We start from the raw sequence: 17,563 nt of genomic DNA on the forward strand, positions 1-17,563 counted from the left end.
GACATGACCGAGACGTTCTCCGGTCAATAACCGACAGCGGGATGTGGATACCCATGTTGGCTCCCACATGTTCCACGATGATCTCATCGGATGAACCACGACGTCGGGGATTCAATCAATCCCGTATGCAATTCCTTTTGTCCATCGGTATGTTACTTGCCCGAGATTCGATCGTCGGTATCCCAATACCTTGTTCAATCTCGTTACCGGCAAGTCTCTTTACTCGTTCTGTAACTCACATCATCCCGTGATCAACTCCTTGGTCACACTGTGCACATTATGATGATGTCCTACCGAGTGGGCCCAGAGATACCTCTCCGTTTATACGGAGTGACAAATCCCAGTCTCGATTCATGCCAACCCAACAGACACTTTCGGAGATACCTGTAGTGCACCTTTATAGTCACCCAGTTACGTTGTGACGTTTGGTACACCCAAAGTATTCCTACGGTATCCGGGAGTTGCACAATCTCATGGTCTAAGGAAGTGATACTTGACATTAGAAAAGCTCTGAGCAAACGAACTACACGATCTTGTGCTAGGCTTAGGTTTGGGTCTCGTCCATCACATCATTCTCCTAATGATGATCCCGTTATCAACGACATCCAATGTCCATGGTCAGGAAACCGTAACCATCTATTGATCAACGAGCTAGTCAACTAGAGGCTTACTAGGGACATGGTGTTGTCTATGTATCCACACATGTATCTGAGTTTCCTATCAATACAATTTTAGCATGGATAATAAACGATTATCATGAACAAGGAAATATAATAATAACTACTTTATTATTGCCTCTAGGGCATATTTCCAACATGTATTTGACTATCTTAAGTCCAACCAATCAAAGCGACTACACAGGATAATATCTATGTGCTTTGATGATCTACCACCTGAGCTGAAGTGTTGCTTCCTCTACTTTGCTGCATTACCGACCAACATCAAGATTGAGTCCCATATATTGGTGTGCATGTGGATGGCAGAGGGATTCCTAAGACCAAGTGTTGGGAAGACAATGGAGAAGCTGGGATACATCTACTTGAATGAGTTGATTGCAAGAAATCTAGTTAAGCCTGTGCATATGGATGAGGAAGATACATCTAGTGCCGGGAAAATCTTCGTAACCATCCAGAACAAAGTCCATGAATTTTTGCAGTTTCAAGTACAGGAGGCAAGTTTTGTGGAAGTCCACAGCGGTGATGACATCCCCACATTAACAAGTGCTCGTCGCCTCTCTCTGCAGAATTCCGTAGATAAACATGTCTCTCTTCAGAATTCCACAGATAAATATTCTGTCCTAGCTAGTTATTTGCCGAAGCTACGATCCATATTCTCACATTTTGAACAAGATCCCAAAGATTCCAAAGAAGATAAAACTTATTTATGTTGCTCGCCTCAAATTAGGAAAATCTCTAAGTGGAAGAGGAACAAATACATCAAATCACATATACAAGGATTATTGGATAGATCTGAGTTCCTTCGTGTCATCAATCTACAAGGCATTGAGATTGGTAAGAGGTTGCCATATGAAATAGGCAATATTGTGCATTTGCAGTACCTTGGAATTACATCTTGTTCATTAGAGGAAATCTCGCGATCCATTGGAAGGCTCACTAGTCTTCAAACACTAGATGTGAGGGGAACTAAAGTTCGGGAGCTCCCATTGTCCTTTTGGATGATTAAAGCACTAAGGCATGTTTTTGGTAGTTTCCTGAAATTTCCTAAGAAAATTGGTAGGTTGAACCACCTACAGACACTTGACTCCATACAACTTGATCCATTGGAGCATCATTTGGTTGGGACATTAGGTGAGATGATCCATCTTGAGTACTTAAGGGTTGGGTATTCTCCAGAAGTGAATGTGGCGTCTCTTTCAAATGCTCTAAACAAGCTAGAGAACCTTAAGACTCTTATCATAAAAGGTGAAAAAATTCCATCAAGTGTGTTCACTAGCTACACTCATCGTCGCCTCAAGTTCATAGTACTAGAAGGAAAGCTGGATTTGCCATCTAAGTTGAATGGTGTATTTTTCCTTCCTAATCTCATTACTCTTTCACTGGTGAGAACAAGTATATCTCAAGAATTCATTGACAAGTTGGCTGAGCTACCCTTTCTTGCCATCCTTTGCTTGTATTCCAACTCTTGCAGGGATGACCATCTTGTCTTCTCTCCTGGTGGATTTTGTTGCCTGGAGAAGCTCATGATTGATGTGGAAGAACTAAAGAGAGTTGAGGCAAACCATGCGCTTCCAAAACTCAGGGAGTTGGATATTCACTCCCACTACGGTGAATATTATTGTCTCTTTACTAAGGAAAACGCCAATCACAAGAAGAATATTATGGTTGATCTGAATAAGAAAATTGTTGAAAGGAAAACTTCGATCGTTAGAAGACTATTTGGTTGATCTTCTGAAAAAGGGAAGTGTTGACATTTGATGAACAACTCAAAATGACACCCATGAGCTAAAATGGTATGCTTTTACCAAGTTATTATTTGTGTGACTAGTGGACTCGTTGTATGATTGTGTGTGTGTGTGTGTTGATATTGCAAACTATGTATTACACTAAAGGTTTCGTGTATTTACCTCACTCAAGCAGTAAGTCTGAACTAATTGTAATATTTGTTTGTGAGAACTATTGTCAGTGTTGTTATTTATATGAAGTAATGCATAATATAATGTTGCACAAAAATATGATTACCTTGTTCCTTAAACTCACAAAGATACCCTTTTAGACTTTAGTATTGATGAATTCAAGGTGAAACATGGAGAATATATGTGATTGATAATTGGTTGTGTTGTTCTTGGTTTGAATATCAACATGAGCCCTAGCAAACCTGTTTCTAAATGTCTCAAGAAATACTATGTTATGAGTGAGGACGGGGTGGCAGCGCGTGGGTATTAATTGCAGAGGCGTGGCACATGGAAAAATGGCATGAAAACTGTTGCATTATGCATGTTATGTTTCCTAGTTTTACACCATGCTTCAACTGAAATTATTTATTTATTTATCTATACATAAAGGAAAAGGTTCATATTTCTCCTGCAAAGATTGTTGTCCATATCTTACCTGTCAAGAGATAATAGGAGTAGTACTAACCATCAGATGACATGAAATGGACCATTCATATTAGTTGAGTACATTCTGGATTTTCTCTTAAACTAGTAAGCTTGCGCAAGCAAATGCACGTCTATGTTGTCATTAAATAGTTATCAAATAGTTCTATGTTGTCATTGAATAATTATCAAATAATATTATTATGTATGTATCTCAACTAATGCAAATTTAATAAAAATACATTACTAACTCATTAAATTATATCCCCCAAGGAAATATGAATGTCTTTATCAAGCTCATGTTTTTGATATCATTCCAAGACACAACATTGAGTATTGAGTGACCCTGGGCAACTTTAGTGGAAACTTGGATTCATCAAGGCATTAATACATTAAGCAAATAATAAGTCTAACACGCATGCAACATGTATCAAGATAGGCATGCGAGCGGATGGCTGCGCGTTCACATCTGTCCGCAAATACAAAATTAAAGTATGCATGAAAATTGAAGCAACAAGGATTAGTACATTTCTGGCCACCACGGACATGCGGACGCTGTCCGCTTGCATCCGTATATATCAAGATCTTGTTTAAATGTATCCATAGTGAGACCGCATCATGTCTTACATCTCCTGAATCACTTACATCCTTAAGCTAGGAAGAAGATGCAAAAATGAAATGAAATTAAAAATCTCAACATGTGGAAGCCTAACACATCCTGCAAAAAAGGAGATGTAATTCTAAAAAAAACTATTACCAAATGTAAGCATGTAAAGAAAAGGCATCATAAGTAGTAGTTTCATGGATACCACAACAAAACAGGTTTCCACAGCACCAATCATATCCAATAGAGCACCACGACAACTCATGCTTATTATAGGGAATGGATTTCGGTTCTACCACAATTTCTAGTGTTGGATATGCATATGGCCTGAATGAAGGGGCGGGCACTTTATCAACACAGTGGCACATCGACCAAAATGGAAGCCCAAGCCAAAGCAAATGAAGTAGCATCACCTACAGAGGAAAAAAGTCAGATATTAGAGCAGAGTAGACGAAGCAAATTGACACCATTATACATTTTAAAGGTAAACAAATGCATAATTAATGCGCATTTGATTGCATAAACCTATTAATTGATCGTCAAATGCATAACTGACTAGTATTTCATCAATGATACCTAAAGAGTTTACAAATAACAAAGTTCAGATGTGAAGGAAGCTGACATCATAAAAATGGAAGGAACAAAAAAGAAAGGGAGGGTGATCTGCAAGTGTGCTCTCCTATGCTTTCTTGATGCTCATTTACCTGTAAAAAAGTGGATATATTACACTAATTCAAAAAAATTATGTTCTGTGAGATAACAAGCTAAGATTTAAAGCTTAAGCAAGAAATATATGATAGTTACTCGGTATAATTGCAATAACAATTCCAAAGTGTATGGTAGTTACTTGGTATTGTTAGAGTACTATTTATATAGCCATGCAGCCTTTTGTATTTACCCCGTTGTATAAGGGGTTTTCTGCATATCCTAAATATGTATACGGCCTCATGGCAAAACAAGTTGCATATTTCCTAACATGATATTAGAGCCCTAAGGTTTTTTAGTACGCACAACTCGTGCTCTCGATCCCCAATCTCATCCATGCAGTCGCCGTCCTTCTTCCGCTCCTCACCGGTGCCTTCACCAACCAAGGTCAATCCTGCTCCGGCTCTCTGTGCCGTTGTGTCGCTACTGTTGTCTATCGGGATGATCCCTTGTAGGTCAATGTGATCTAGCCGCAGGGCAGTGTGTGTCCGTGATTGATCCAACTACAGGGCCCATCGCTGTGTCCTCTCGTCCCGTGTCAACGCAAGGAGCCAAGAGCACACTCCCGTCCCAAGTAGGAGCGCCCTCCCGTCCCAAGTTGCCATGACACTTCCCCACGGCGCACTCATCCTTTAACGAGCCGCCAGGAGCATCCCCATGAGGCGCACTCCTCCGTCTCGAGCTGCACGATCTCTCCATGTTGTGGCCTGCTCCTCTGCTACAGGTGGTGTCTAGCTCTTGATCTGCTGTAAAATGATACGTCTCCGCTGTATCTATAATTTTTTATTGTTTCATGCCAATATCCTATAACTTTCATATAATTTTAGCAACATTTTATATTATTTTTGGAACTAACATATTGATCCAGTGCCTAGTGTCAATTCCTGTTTGTTGCATGTTTTTTGTTTCACAGAATATCCATATCAAGCAAAGTCCAAAAGCGATAAAAATTTACGGAGATTTATTTCGAATATATGTGATTTTTGGGAAGAAGAATCAGTGCAAGGCGGTGCCCGACGGGGCCACGAGGCACCTGGCCGCGCCCAGGGGGTTGGGTGCACCCAGGTAGCTCGTGAGGCCCTTGTAAGTCCGTTGCTGCTTTCGCCGCAAGAAAGATAATATCCGAAAGAAAATCGTTTAAAATTTTAGCCTAATTGGAGTTGTGGATCTTCGGGGATTTAAGAAACGGTGAGGAGCCAGAAAGCATGAACGCGAAACAAAAGAGAACAGAGAGAGAGAGAGAGAGAGAGAGAGATCCAATCTCAGAGGGGCTCCTGCCCTCTGGGACCCATGGAGACTATGGACTAGAGGGGAAACCCTCATATCTAGGGCGAGCCCAAGGAAGAAGAAGAAGGATGGGGGCTCCCTCCCGCTCTCTCCCGGTGGCGCTGGAACGCCGTCAGGGCAATCATGATGATGACAATGTACACCAACAACTTTGACGCTGTCAACACCAACTCTCCCCATCCCCTCTATGCAGCGGTGTAACCTCTCTCACTACAAAAAAACACTTCCTGATGATACGTGTTTGTCATAGTAGGTCACATTTTCTGTCATGCATGTACATCCATGACGATTTTATGACAGAATCAAGATAGTCATACATGTGCTGTTGTAGAAGTGTTCCATGACAATACTCAAATTATCATCACAAAAGTGTCCATTTCCATGACGATAAATGGTGCGTCATGGAAGTGCTCTCATCAAGGGTAACCAACACGTGGCATCCACCATAACGGGCCACGTTAAGCTATCGGGTCCGGTTTTGGATCCGATAACCCGTTAACAGCTAAGACCAATGGCGATTTTCCACGTGTAAAATTCTCATTGGCTGCAACAACCACATGTCAGCTCCGCGTTGGGACAGATGTCAACTGCCCAATGTCCAGGAGGCGCCTAACTATAATACGTCGACACGTGGCGAGGCCCAACAGCGACCCATTTAGGTTAAAAGGTCGGCCCAGTCAAAATTAGTGTGCCGGCCCATTAACGGCCTGCTTGCAGACGGCCCATTCACAGTAAGGCATGTAGGAATAGTGTCAAATCGACCTGTCAACGACCCATTCTAGATTTCTCATCATTGCAGCCTCTTTGGGCCAAATTATGGCTCGGTGTGTTTCCGGCCTGTAAAAGGTCCTCTACATTTGGGCCCATTTATTGCCCAATGAAACTTTCGGCCCATAAAAGACCATGAAAGAATTGGGCCATATTCGGCCAGGTCTGACATTCGGCCTGTCAGCAACCCACTGTAGAGTTGGGCCACTTCCAGCCTGTTGTGTTTTTTGGCCTGTTAATGTCGGACAAAATCCATGGGCCATATGTGGCCCAAAGTTACATCAGGCCTATTAACGACCCACATACTAGCTGATACAAATCAAGCCTGGCTGCACTTCCAGCCTGGTAAAGGCCTGTGTAGAAGGTCGGCGCATTTATGTCCCGTCTGACTTTCGGCCTATGAACGTTTTGAATTGTAAATGGGCCACCATGAGTTAAGATACATTTCGGCCTGCTAATGACCAGTGGGTTATTTGGCACATTTCAGGCCCATTCATCTTTCGGCCTCCTAAAAGCCATGGGCATAATCTGGGTCAATTAGGGCCCAACCTAACTTTCGGCCTATTAAAGACCCTTGTTATTTATGGTCCATATTCAGCCTGCGAGATACTTCACATGTTAACGACATGCTGTTACTAAAGACCGAAATTATGTTTAGGCCTGTTAACGGCCCACTGTGGGCACATGCCTATCAAAACTAACAAAGCTTAATGATTTAGGCCCAGATATTTGAGTGGGCTACATGCCGATTATGACCCATAATCGTATTTTGCCCAATTGGAATTGTGGGCCCGAGGAATGTTGGCCCATTGGGCTCCTACGATTCTTTCGATCGAAAGGAGATCGATGATGCCGAATACATTACTAAGATAAACCTACACTATACAAAAATGGCGTCATAATTTCTATGGCCTTTGGCAGCACGATAAATGTTGTATCACAACAAAATAAATTACAACCATACAACAAAAGGCCTCTTGGTATAAAAGTTTACAGTCCTTGAAGATAAATGCACCATCAGATGTATAGAAGCACATATCATTTGACCTGTGTGCTAATGTTTCAGGCTGTAGGATCTGATGGAGCAGCATGACCTTCCCCTTTTTTCCGCCATTGCTCTTGAACAACGAAGCAAATGTCTGATAGTCTGGTTTCAAAACCATTCATATCTTGACAACATTTGTCAACCACTATTCTTGTTTTAGAAATGACCTCCATTATGGATTGGACTTGTGTCTAGAGCATAGATATATCACTCTATCCAGCTGAAAGATTTTGTTCAGTAGGCGATTTGGACGAGGTTACCTTGACAACCAACCCATAATTACACAGGAAGGGGCTTTTTGCACTGTTAGTGGATAGATACTGACGCACTGCAGCAAGAGGTGACATTGTGTTTGTGGTAGCCTCGTCACCTTCAGGTGGTTGTGAATGTTTAATCATTTGTTCCATAGCTTGCTGAAAGTTTGAATTTGTAGATTAGTATACCAAATAAGTTACTAATGAGATAAAAACAAACAAAATAGGCTTCACATTTATACATAACTTATTTTGGTGAACTACTGTAATACATTAGCATGTATTGTAGTGCTAACTATATAATAAAATCACTTTCGAAACATATGTCCATGTAGCATGCCTACTGTATTGTCTATTTCCTCACATTCATTGACATCTAAGGATAAAGAGACATGGTTTAAAGTAGGATGAAAATAGTATAACAACATTCGTATCACGGGAAAAAAGATATCAAACAAACATGTTATCATATCATTGTGTGGGCACGTGAACATCACAACTAGATTATAGATTAAGACCAAAAGAATATCCTTCATCTCTTTTAAACCGTGTAAGGTAAAATAATACGTTAAGACAACTATGTATAAAAGTGCACAGACTACCTGACATTGGCTGCAAACCAAGCAGTTAAATGAACATGTCACATTAACAAGCAATTCAAAGGCATGAGGAGTAAGGACTTACAACAGCGGCTTGAACTGGTGTGCTCATGCCCTTCATCTTGCTGGTGTGACAATCCTTGAAGATTTGCACTGCATTCGATTCAGGTTCTTTTTGGTCCACACGGACTTTCCTCTATATTTGGAACAAGTCAATATAGATACGATAATATGGCACATCAAATAGAAGGAACTACCAGCTAACTCGCAGTGTGCAATATAGCAGATCCTGTTGTCTGTTGGAATTTCACTTTAGAACGGTTGGTCTTGTTCTTCAAACAGTTAGCCTATAAGAAGATAGACTTGTAAGGCACATACGTAAATACGAGTTCAATATGTGATCTGATCACATACATATACCCTACCTGATACTTTGGATCAGACCAGTGTTAAACAAGGGTTGTCCAGTTGAGATGTCGGTACAGTTGCAGGAGGTGCTGCAGCTGGTGGATCATGGGATACTGTGTTTGTAGATTTAGCCGGTGGACTTGGACCTTTTACTGCACTATAAGTACGAGCAGAATCTCGTGGAAATATCATTTTTCGTTGCACCCGACGAGTAACACCATTCCCTACTATATTCTTTTCCTTGCTCTTTTTTGACTTTGTCATGTCAAGCCGTACCAACAACACAAAAGAATAAAATTCACTCTTCAGAACTCATTGATGCATGATACAAACAAGCAATACTTTGATATAAGACAACCGTATGAGGAGGATGGAAAATGTAAGAAAAACATGACAGCATGACATATTCATACCTATAATGTGTAAACTAAGCGGAATGATTTTCAAGAAATTAGAAGCAATGCAAGCTCACTAAGCTAAAGACATGCTTGATGCTTCTCAACATAGCAATCCCACACACAAAACGGGCAAATGATGATACTATCATTTGCTTGGCACCAAAGGCCAGAACAAAAATGATGATACTATCATTGCCACCTTCGACCAATGATGATACCATCTTCTCAAGCCTTTGCACTATGAAGTTCCTTGTTCCCATTTCATATTGATTGTTCCTTTCCCGATGTCTCCTACTTTAAGCTATAACCTAGTCCATTTTTTGGGTGTTGTTTTGCATTATTTTTCCTAATAATTGATGATGAAGGAGTCGAGACTAAGTGACCGACGAGTGGAGGCAACACTAGTAGAAAAAGGGCCATTTGTCCTGGTTCTAGAGGGCCTTTAGTCCTGGTTCTGGAACCGGGACTAAAGGGTCGGTACTAAAGCCCCCCCCCTTTAGGCCCGGTTCTTATACGAACCGGGACTAAAGGCCCTCCACGTGGCCGCTGTCTGGAGCTCCACCTTTAGTCCCGGTTGGTAAATTTTACAAAAAAAATGATTTTTTATTTTTTATTTTTTTTCAAATTTCTGAATTATTTTACAATTTAATCTCTAACACCCCTCATAACTGCTCAATTTAACCTCTAATCTCTAATCACCCCTCATCATTCCAAATCATCTAACTTCCCGGCCGGTCACCCATCCTCTCACTACTCCGGCTTGAGCTCGCTTATCTTCCGGGTTCTATTCCCCCTCGTTTCCAAGTCTGCACTTGTTGTTTCATGACAATAGTAAGATATCAATCCTATTAACCCTTAGGAGTTTAGCTTGAGCATGAAGTCACACGTTTCACTGTTTGAGTTTGAAATTATTATTCTAAAAAACAATAATTATTTAGTAACACTAATATTTCTTGAATAAGTAGTTTGACCATAGTTTGACCACAGTTTGACCAGATTTGACCAAAATTCAAAAAAATTGAAATAATTATTTAGTAACACTAATATTCTTGAATAATTATGTAGTAACACTAATACTTCTTGAATAAGTAGTTTGACCAGATTTAACCAAAATAAAAAAACTAAAATTTGAGCATATTTTTTTTCTTTTAGAATTTGAGGATTCTAAAAATTTGCAAACAGGCCTACGGCTGTCAAAATCGGATGCGGATTTTTGTGCTGAACATTTTTTATATATTATACGTTTTTCTCCGACATCGTATGCAAAAGTTATAACCGTTTTACTTTTTCATGACACTTTTTTGCAAAACATGTCCAAATTTAAGTTTTTTAATTTTCCTAACTAGTAGATGTAGTAATATAACTACATCTCGAAGGATTTTATTTTTTGAAGTTTTTATCATTTTCTTTTGTTTTTTTTCAAAACTGAAATGGCGATACACGGGAGGGGGGGTGTTAGAATTTGAGAAATCGGCCCTTTAGTCCCGGTTTGAGACACGAACCGGGACTAAAGGGTGCGATGCCCTTTTGTCCCGGTCCGTGTCTCAAACCGGGACTAAAGGGCCCATTTCAACCGGGACTAATACCTTTAGCCACTCGAACCGGGACTAATGCTTATATTAGTTCCGGTTCGTAATGCAACCGGGACTAATGTGTATATTGCGCTGTGATTAAAGCCCTATTTTCTACTAGTGCAACACACTTGATCAGTGGTCTTGACGAATTGTTTTTTCCTTGCATTTTTTCTACCGGCGGCTAGTGTAATAGAAAAGGATGGTGAAATCACTAGTTGCATTTTTTCCTTGCATTTTCACTGAAACGACTCGTGATGCATATAGTGGATGCACCCGATCACTAGTGGTATATATAACTAGTTGGTTCTGCAAGGTGCGGTTGCTGAAACCATTTATCGTTGATCAATGTCACACTCACACGCACACACAACTACTCCAAACAAGAGTGCCTTTACGTTGTGAGCCTGTGACGATTCATTCCTCACATGTGCAGGGCCGGTCCTGAAATTTTGGGGGCCCGGGGCGAATCCAAAACTTGGGGCCCCTTGAATTAAAAATATAGTAATAATAATGATATATGTACATATGAAATATTACGGATAAACACTTAAATACATCAAAACAATATAAATATGAAATAATTATATATTTTGCCTTCAGAAAAATTCTAAAATTCCTCGATGCAAGTTATGATTGGGGTCGATATCAATCTCATCAAATAATTACCTCTTGATGCATAATTTTTTCCAAACTCTTTAAACTCCGTAGGGTCATTGTTGATCTCAAATAGTCTTCAGTAATTGTACTTTTGTATAACTTCTTTCAACTGATGCGATAATTATATGCACTGTAAATAAGATGATAAGCAAAAGAGGCATTATGATTAACGTCGACTTGAATTGTTTGAAAATCACCATAGTAGACATTACACTATCTGACAAAGTGAACTTGATAATCTTTTAGTAAAAAAAAAAAAGCAAGACGGGATGATCATCACCACTAACAGCGCCAGTTACATTTTTTATGACCGATATTGATGTCAACATATTCCTCTTGTTCATATTCAGAATTCCCATCAATTTGTTCCTCTTCCTCCACAACAATCGTCAATTTACCATTTGGGATCAGTGAAGCACCGGCATTAGTTTTGAAACTTTCATCAAGAGCGTCCCTCTGATTGTATCAACTCATCTAAACACTATATTATCTTTTTTCAATGTGCTGAAAATAATATACCTTGGATGCCAGCTATGCACCATGTATGCAAAGGATAAATTACTTGATCAGTAGTACTAAACTCATAGGGCGTAGGGACTAGTAGTAATATAGTAGTACCTTGGATGGATTGGATCATCTTTGGCGGTAGGGCGTTCAGCGATGAGCCTATACTGACGATATGGACTCGCGTCTGGCTCTAGCGCTCGACGAATCGGCGATGCGTGTGTGCATGTCCATCGCCCGAAGTCGGGAGGGAATGCAGCGCCGCCTACTGAGTACTCAACGCATCTTCTGATCGGGAAGCACAGGAATAGAGAAAAGGACGGCGTACGATCTGGAGATTACTACGTACGTAATGGAATAGAATCGCAACCTTGGCATGCTTACACGCCTCGCTAACTGCCTAATTAAGCCACGGCCCATACTTTAGGCTACAGACCGGGGGAGGGGCCCCTGAATTTTGGGGGCCCGAGGCTGGAGCTCACTTGATCCAGGATGGAAAATCACACAAACATCACAGATAACTTTTTGTTGACCAAAAAGGTAATTGTATAGCCATTAATTTGACTGAATCTAAAATTGTGATGCTATTTTATTACTTCAAATTCACGTCTCCAGAGTTTCAGAACACAGATCAGTATGACTGATGAAAAAACACACTACTTAAATTCAGAGAAAGTTTCTGCTTATAACCAAATAGAAACGCAACTCTGCATCTGATCAGTATCCCCCTACTCATTTTGACCTCAGCGCGCTGCGTGGTAGAGACAGAAATTTTGGTGCCCATTCAGCAATAAACACACACAAAATTCTACGTCACTGAATTTCACAAGCAGCAAACAATGAGGCAGGCAGGTTCATTTCTGTCTTCCTGAAGTAATGCAACAACGTCTGACAGAGAATGTGAACATGTTCATCAATTGCACTACGGAGTTTCTTGTTTGCATTTGATATTGATTGTTCGTTTCCCGATGTCTCCTACTCTTAAGCTGTAACATGATCCATTTTTGTGCTGTTTTGCATTATTTTTGCTAATAATTGTTGGGCCTCAAGTGACTGAAGAATAGAGGCAGCACACTTGATAGGTGGTCGTAACGAACTGTTTTCCCTTGCATTTTTTTTCTACTGGCGGCTAGTGTACTAAATATGTCCTTTTAGAGATTACAATATGTATTACATACGAAGTAAAATGAGTGAATCTATACTCTAAACTATGTCTATATATATCCGTATGTAGTTCATATTGGAATCTCTACAAAAACTTATATTTAGGAACGGAGGGAGTAGAAAAGAATGCTGAAATGACTCGTGATGCATATAGTGGATGCACTCGACCCCTAGTGGTGTATAAATGGTTGGTTCTGCAATGTGCGGTTGCTGGAACTATTTATCTTTTATCAATTCACACTCACACACACAACTACTCCAAACACGCATTTACGCTGTGAGCCCGTGACAATTCATTCCTCACATGTGACATTCTTACGAACACAAGTTATGAAATGTTTGCATATATCAATACTAAAGGTTGAGATTGCTAACCAGACCTACCGCCCGGTTACACAAGTTATGACATGAAAGAGAAGACAACTACTAATATAACAAAGCTAGCCATATGTGTGAAAATCCGCACATGTATCAGAGTCAAGATTTTTGAGTTCAAGGCCCATTGGACACAATGAAGAACTTGTAGCGCACTTTGGGTTTGAAAGAGCCACATGTGAGGGGAGTGTTCAATTGTACCTTTCTCCAACAATTTGAGAATACATTTTAACTGGCTGGCATCATTGCATCAAACCGCATTCAGTTTTCTTTTTATATCAACACAGGCAGCCTCATAAGGAAGTGTCTATTTCATTTTGAACAAAATATGAGTAGCATGTGCTTGTCTGACCGGTTTAAGATTCAAGATTTTATTTTCAGGTGCACCATTAGAGGCTAGTTTGTGACAGTAAGAAAACAAAGCCCCATTTTGTTCCAGAAAACTGAATACCATGGCAGGAATTGGCTAGAGAACACTCAACTAGAAAATGGCGACTATTCGATTTGCTGCAAAAATAGTGAAACACTATGCATACTCCATCGGCAAGATTGTGAGTCATCTAGGTCAAATATCCATATTGTCCAACACTATATAAGGCCCAAACTGCCTCACACACACACCAACAGTCGCAGCACACTAGTTCTACTGAAAAAGAAGCCATGGTTGGAAAGACGAGATCGATAGAGGCGAAAAAGTCGAGAGCGGCCACCATGCTATTTAATTACTTCAAACTCACGTCTCCAGAGTTTCAGAACATTGATCTGAAACAAAAAACAAACAAAAAAAACACAGATCAGTATTCAGTATGACTGATGAAAACACACACTTAAATTCAGAGAACGTTCCTGCATGTAAAAAAAAACAGAAACACAACTCCGCATCAGATCAGTACCCCCCTACTCATTTTGACCTCAGCGCACTGCGTGGTAGAGACAGACATTTTGGTGCCCATTTAGCGAAACACATGGAATTATACGTCACTGAATTTCAAAGCACCAAACAATGAGACACGCAGGTTCATTCCTGTCTTCCTGAACTAATGCAACAACTTCTGACAAAAACAGTGAAGATGTTTCTGTAAGCCCAAATATCATTCACACCTGTTGCAGTTTACTGTAATGTTTGCTCAGAGATTGGTTCATGAATTTCCGATATTTACCTCAGCTAGTACATTATCTCCTAATCTTTCTTGCTGGGAAGAATTTAACAAGCGTACAGAAACATATCGAGAGATGCATCCAAGATAATTAACACCGCAAGAACGCTGATTTCATTGCATCCATATTCATGGCGTCCACTGGTACACAGACCGATGGAAACAACACACGCACAGACGCAAACCGACAGATGGAACAGGAGCTGGCAGAGACTGGAGGGAGCAGCAGCAGATCAGCCGTCGAAGCCGTAGAGGGTGCGCCCCTGTCTCTTGAGCGCGTAGACGACGTCCATGGCGGTGACGGTCTTGCGGCGGGCGTGCTCGGTGTAGGTGACGGCGTCGCGGATGACGTTCTCGAGGAAGATCTTGAGCACGCCGCGGGTCTCCTCGTAGATGAGCCCCGAGATGCGCTTCACGCCGCCCCGCCGCGCCAGCCGCCGGATCGCCGGCTTGGTGATGCCCTGGATGTTGTCCCGCAGCACCTTACGGTGGCGCTTGGCGCCGCCTTTGCCCAGACCCTTCCCGCCCTTGCCGCGGCCGGACATGATGGTCGCTTGGAGCTCCGAGGAGATGGAATTGGATGGAGACGGCGGAGCGGTGGCGGCGGCTGCTGGCCGGGAGTGAAGATCGAATGGGAATTTAACAAGGGAGGAGGGTGCGGCCTGCCGTTGGATCCGGACGAAAATGGACGGTCAGGATCTAGATCCAGGAGAGATGGCGCGGATCGCTGACGCGGTCTCGAATGTCATCGTCCAATGAGGCGGAGGCAGCTCAAAATATTGAATTTTGCCGGTTCCAAGCGCGCCATTTGCTTTCTTGCCATAAAATTTGTGTGTTCGTTCATCATATGAGAACTGACAACTAAGGAAATTATAGATTTCATGGCATTTGAAATTGCCGGCATTCTGAGGATGCTGGTCTGCCTCGTTCGTAGGGATTTATTTCCTCTCCCGCAAGGTGATTAGGGCAAAGCTTCCTTCTCTCGATCTCCGCTGGCAAACACGTGGATTCGCCCACCCTGATCTCCATCGGCAAACATGTGGATTCGCCCACCCTCTATCTGCCGTTTCAGCGGGTGGTGGCAGGGAGGGGAATCCTTGTGCCTCAGCTCCCATAAATACATACTCCCTCTGTTTTCATCTACTCCTCATATTAGCTTTGACCAAGTTTATTGAAAACAATCTAAATTTTCACAATAACAAATATATATGGTATGAAAATATATTGAGTGATGATTCTAATAATATTGATTTGCTATTGTGGATGTTAACAATGTTTTGTATAAACTTAGTCAAAGTTTATAAGTTTGACTCGAGACAAAGCTAATATGTCAAGTGAATGAAAACGGAAGGAGTAGGTTAGATTTTAGTCCTCTTAGAGGCGACACTTGTGCATATGGCGACGCTTTATCTTTGAGTCAATTTTTGAGCTCCGATCCTCCTTAAGTTCATCATTTGGGGGGATTAGACGAAGGTTTGACATAGATTCCCGTCGACTCGTCGAGGCGGCAAGGTTAGGATTTTGGTTGTGCGTACTCGATGGCGAGATTTGGCGTCGGGTTCTTTGGACTGACTCAAGGGTTCAACGGTGACGACTGTAGCTCCGGAGCGTTGGTCCCTAGTGGCATGTGCACAAGACTTCCTGGCTATTATTGACAAGGCCAGACAGGCTCCGGTATGGAAGCGTCAACAACGGCACATCAGCAACAACAATAGTCGGTCGATGATCCAGAGCCTTCAATGTAATTTTTTATTATATTTTATGATGATTTGTGCTTTGGTGAACAATTATGATAGATCTGAGTCATTTTCATAAATAAAAAATCCGCCCCACACCCCCATCCATGCAGAAGAAGAAATGCTATTTGGCATTGTTGTAATTATCCTTAGACGAACGGACATAGACTATACACGGACTCTCTGTCGCGCAATGGCGGAGGTTACGTCATGGCGACACTGCAACATCTGCTAGTCACGGCCTATAGATATGGGATAGAGACACTCAAGGTGTGATCTGCGAAGAAAAACCGTGCAAGAGCGTGGATATGAAGACCGTCACCGCAACATTGGCATTGACGTAACAACAACACTGAGGTCAGCTCAAGAATGTGTGTTTTAAATTTATTATGTCATCATAGGAAGTACTACATATCATACTAGCGGGTACAGACACAACATGGCGAGTAGCCCCTTGGTTTTGGAGGAGGTTCTTGAGCGTAAAAAAATATCGATAGAAACGAAACAAATCCGCCTTGAAACTCAAATGATTTTGTGAGGTGTTTGATGTTCTTAAAAAATATGTTTCTTCTCAAGTAGAAGTCCAATTATTGTACTAGTAGTCATGTACGTCTAAATGCACATTTTATACAATTTATTTCATCATACAGATATGTAATGATATTTGCAAACAAGGTGAGGGCGAAAGTCTTGCTTGCATTAATTGTTGACATTGGACAGAGGCTTGATGGCTTTAGGAGACAACTATGTCGACTTCCCTACCTCTAAGAAATTCTATCGACCGATTCTACGGCGAGCAACCGGACCTCTTTCTTATATGGGATCATGGCACAATGATTTTTCTTTTTGTGGAAGAAGCCATCTAGCATAGTGTTGTTTGTGAGCAAGCACCGAAAGGTAGAGATGGTGGATGATGCCTTTGGCGAATTGAGAAATGAGTTTGTCCTTTCTCTGGTGAAAACCTGTGATCTAGCTATAACGTACATGTGACGACGGTACCCTTCTTGAAGGTGTTAGCTTCAGGGGTGATAAACCACAGACAAACTTTTTTTTGGTTAGACCAATTAGCATCCCTGAATGATCACCTATTTCTTAGTGATGTTGTTGTCTTCAAGTACAATCCTCTCGGGTAATTTTTGTATTATTGTGCTAGTGCATTTTGGTCCTTGGCGTTAAGATTGTGCGAAATTATGGAGAAAATGACTGTCATGAGGCCAATTATGAAGATGATAGACTAGAATTTGGTTTCATTTTTGTAAAAATATTTCTTCCT

At 41.2% G+C, this 17,563-nt stretch overlaps 2 protein-coding genes across 2 annotated transcripts in view; one reads left to right on the top strand and one right to left on the bottom strand.

Moving 5' to 3' along the window:
* The window catches only part of LOC109762324 (putative disease resistance RPP13-like protein 2), a 37,020-nt gene extending 34,516 nt beyond the window's left edge, over positions 1-2,504 (top strand). Inside the window, exon 4 of the mRNA XM_020321160.4 lies at positions 816-2,504. Coding sequence (XP_020176749.1) covers positions 816-2,404 — 1,589 coding nt within the window. The 3' untranslated portion in view covers positions 2,405-2,504. The remainder of the gene's footprint in view (positions 1-815) is intronic.
* A 12,141-nt stretch (positions 2,505-14,645) lies between these two features.
* LOC109762319 (histone H4-like) lies at positions 14,646-15,170 on the bottom strand. The gene has a single exon (XM_020321156.4). The coding sequence runs from the start codon at positions 15,097-15,099 to the stop codon at positions 14,788-14,790; it is 312 nt and encodes a 103-aa protein (XP_020176745.1). The 5' UTR covers positions 15,100-15,170; the 3' UTR covers positions 14,646-14,787.
* Between the last annotated feature and the right edge of the window lie 2,393 nt (positions 15,171-17,563).

Source organism: Aegilops tauschii, chromosome 2 (genome assembly GCF_002575655.3).
Source record: "Aegilops tauschii subsp. strangulata cultivar AL8/78 chromosome 2, Aet v6.0, whole genome shotgun sequence".
Classification (NCBI taxonomy): domain Eukaryota; kingdom Viridiplantae; phylum Streptophyta; class Magnoliopsida; order Poales; family Poaceae; genus Aegilops; species Aegilops tauschii.

What these genes read in the sequence shown, in the direction of transcription:
- LOC109762319 (XM_020321156.4), bottom strand. Translation starts at nt 15,099, where the DNA reads ATGTCCGGCCGCGGCAAGGGCGGGAAGGGTCTGGGCAAAGGCGGCGCC.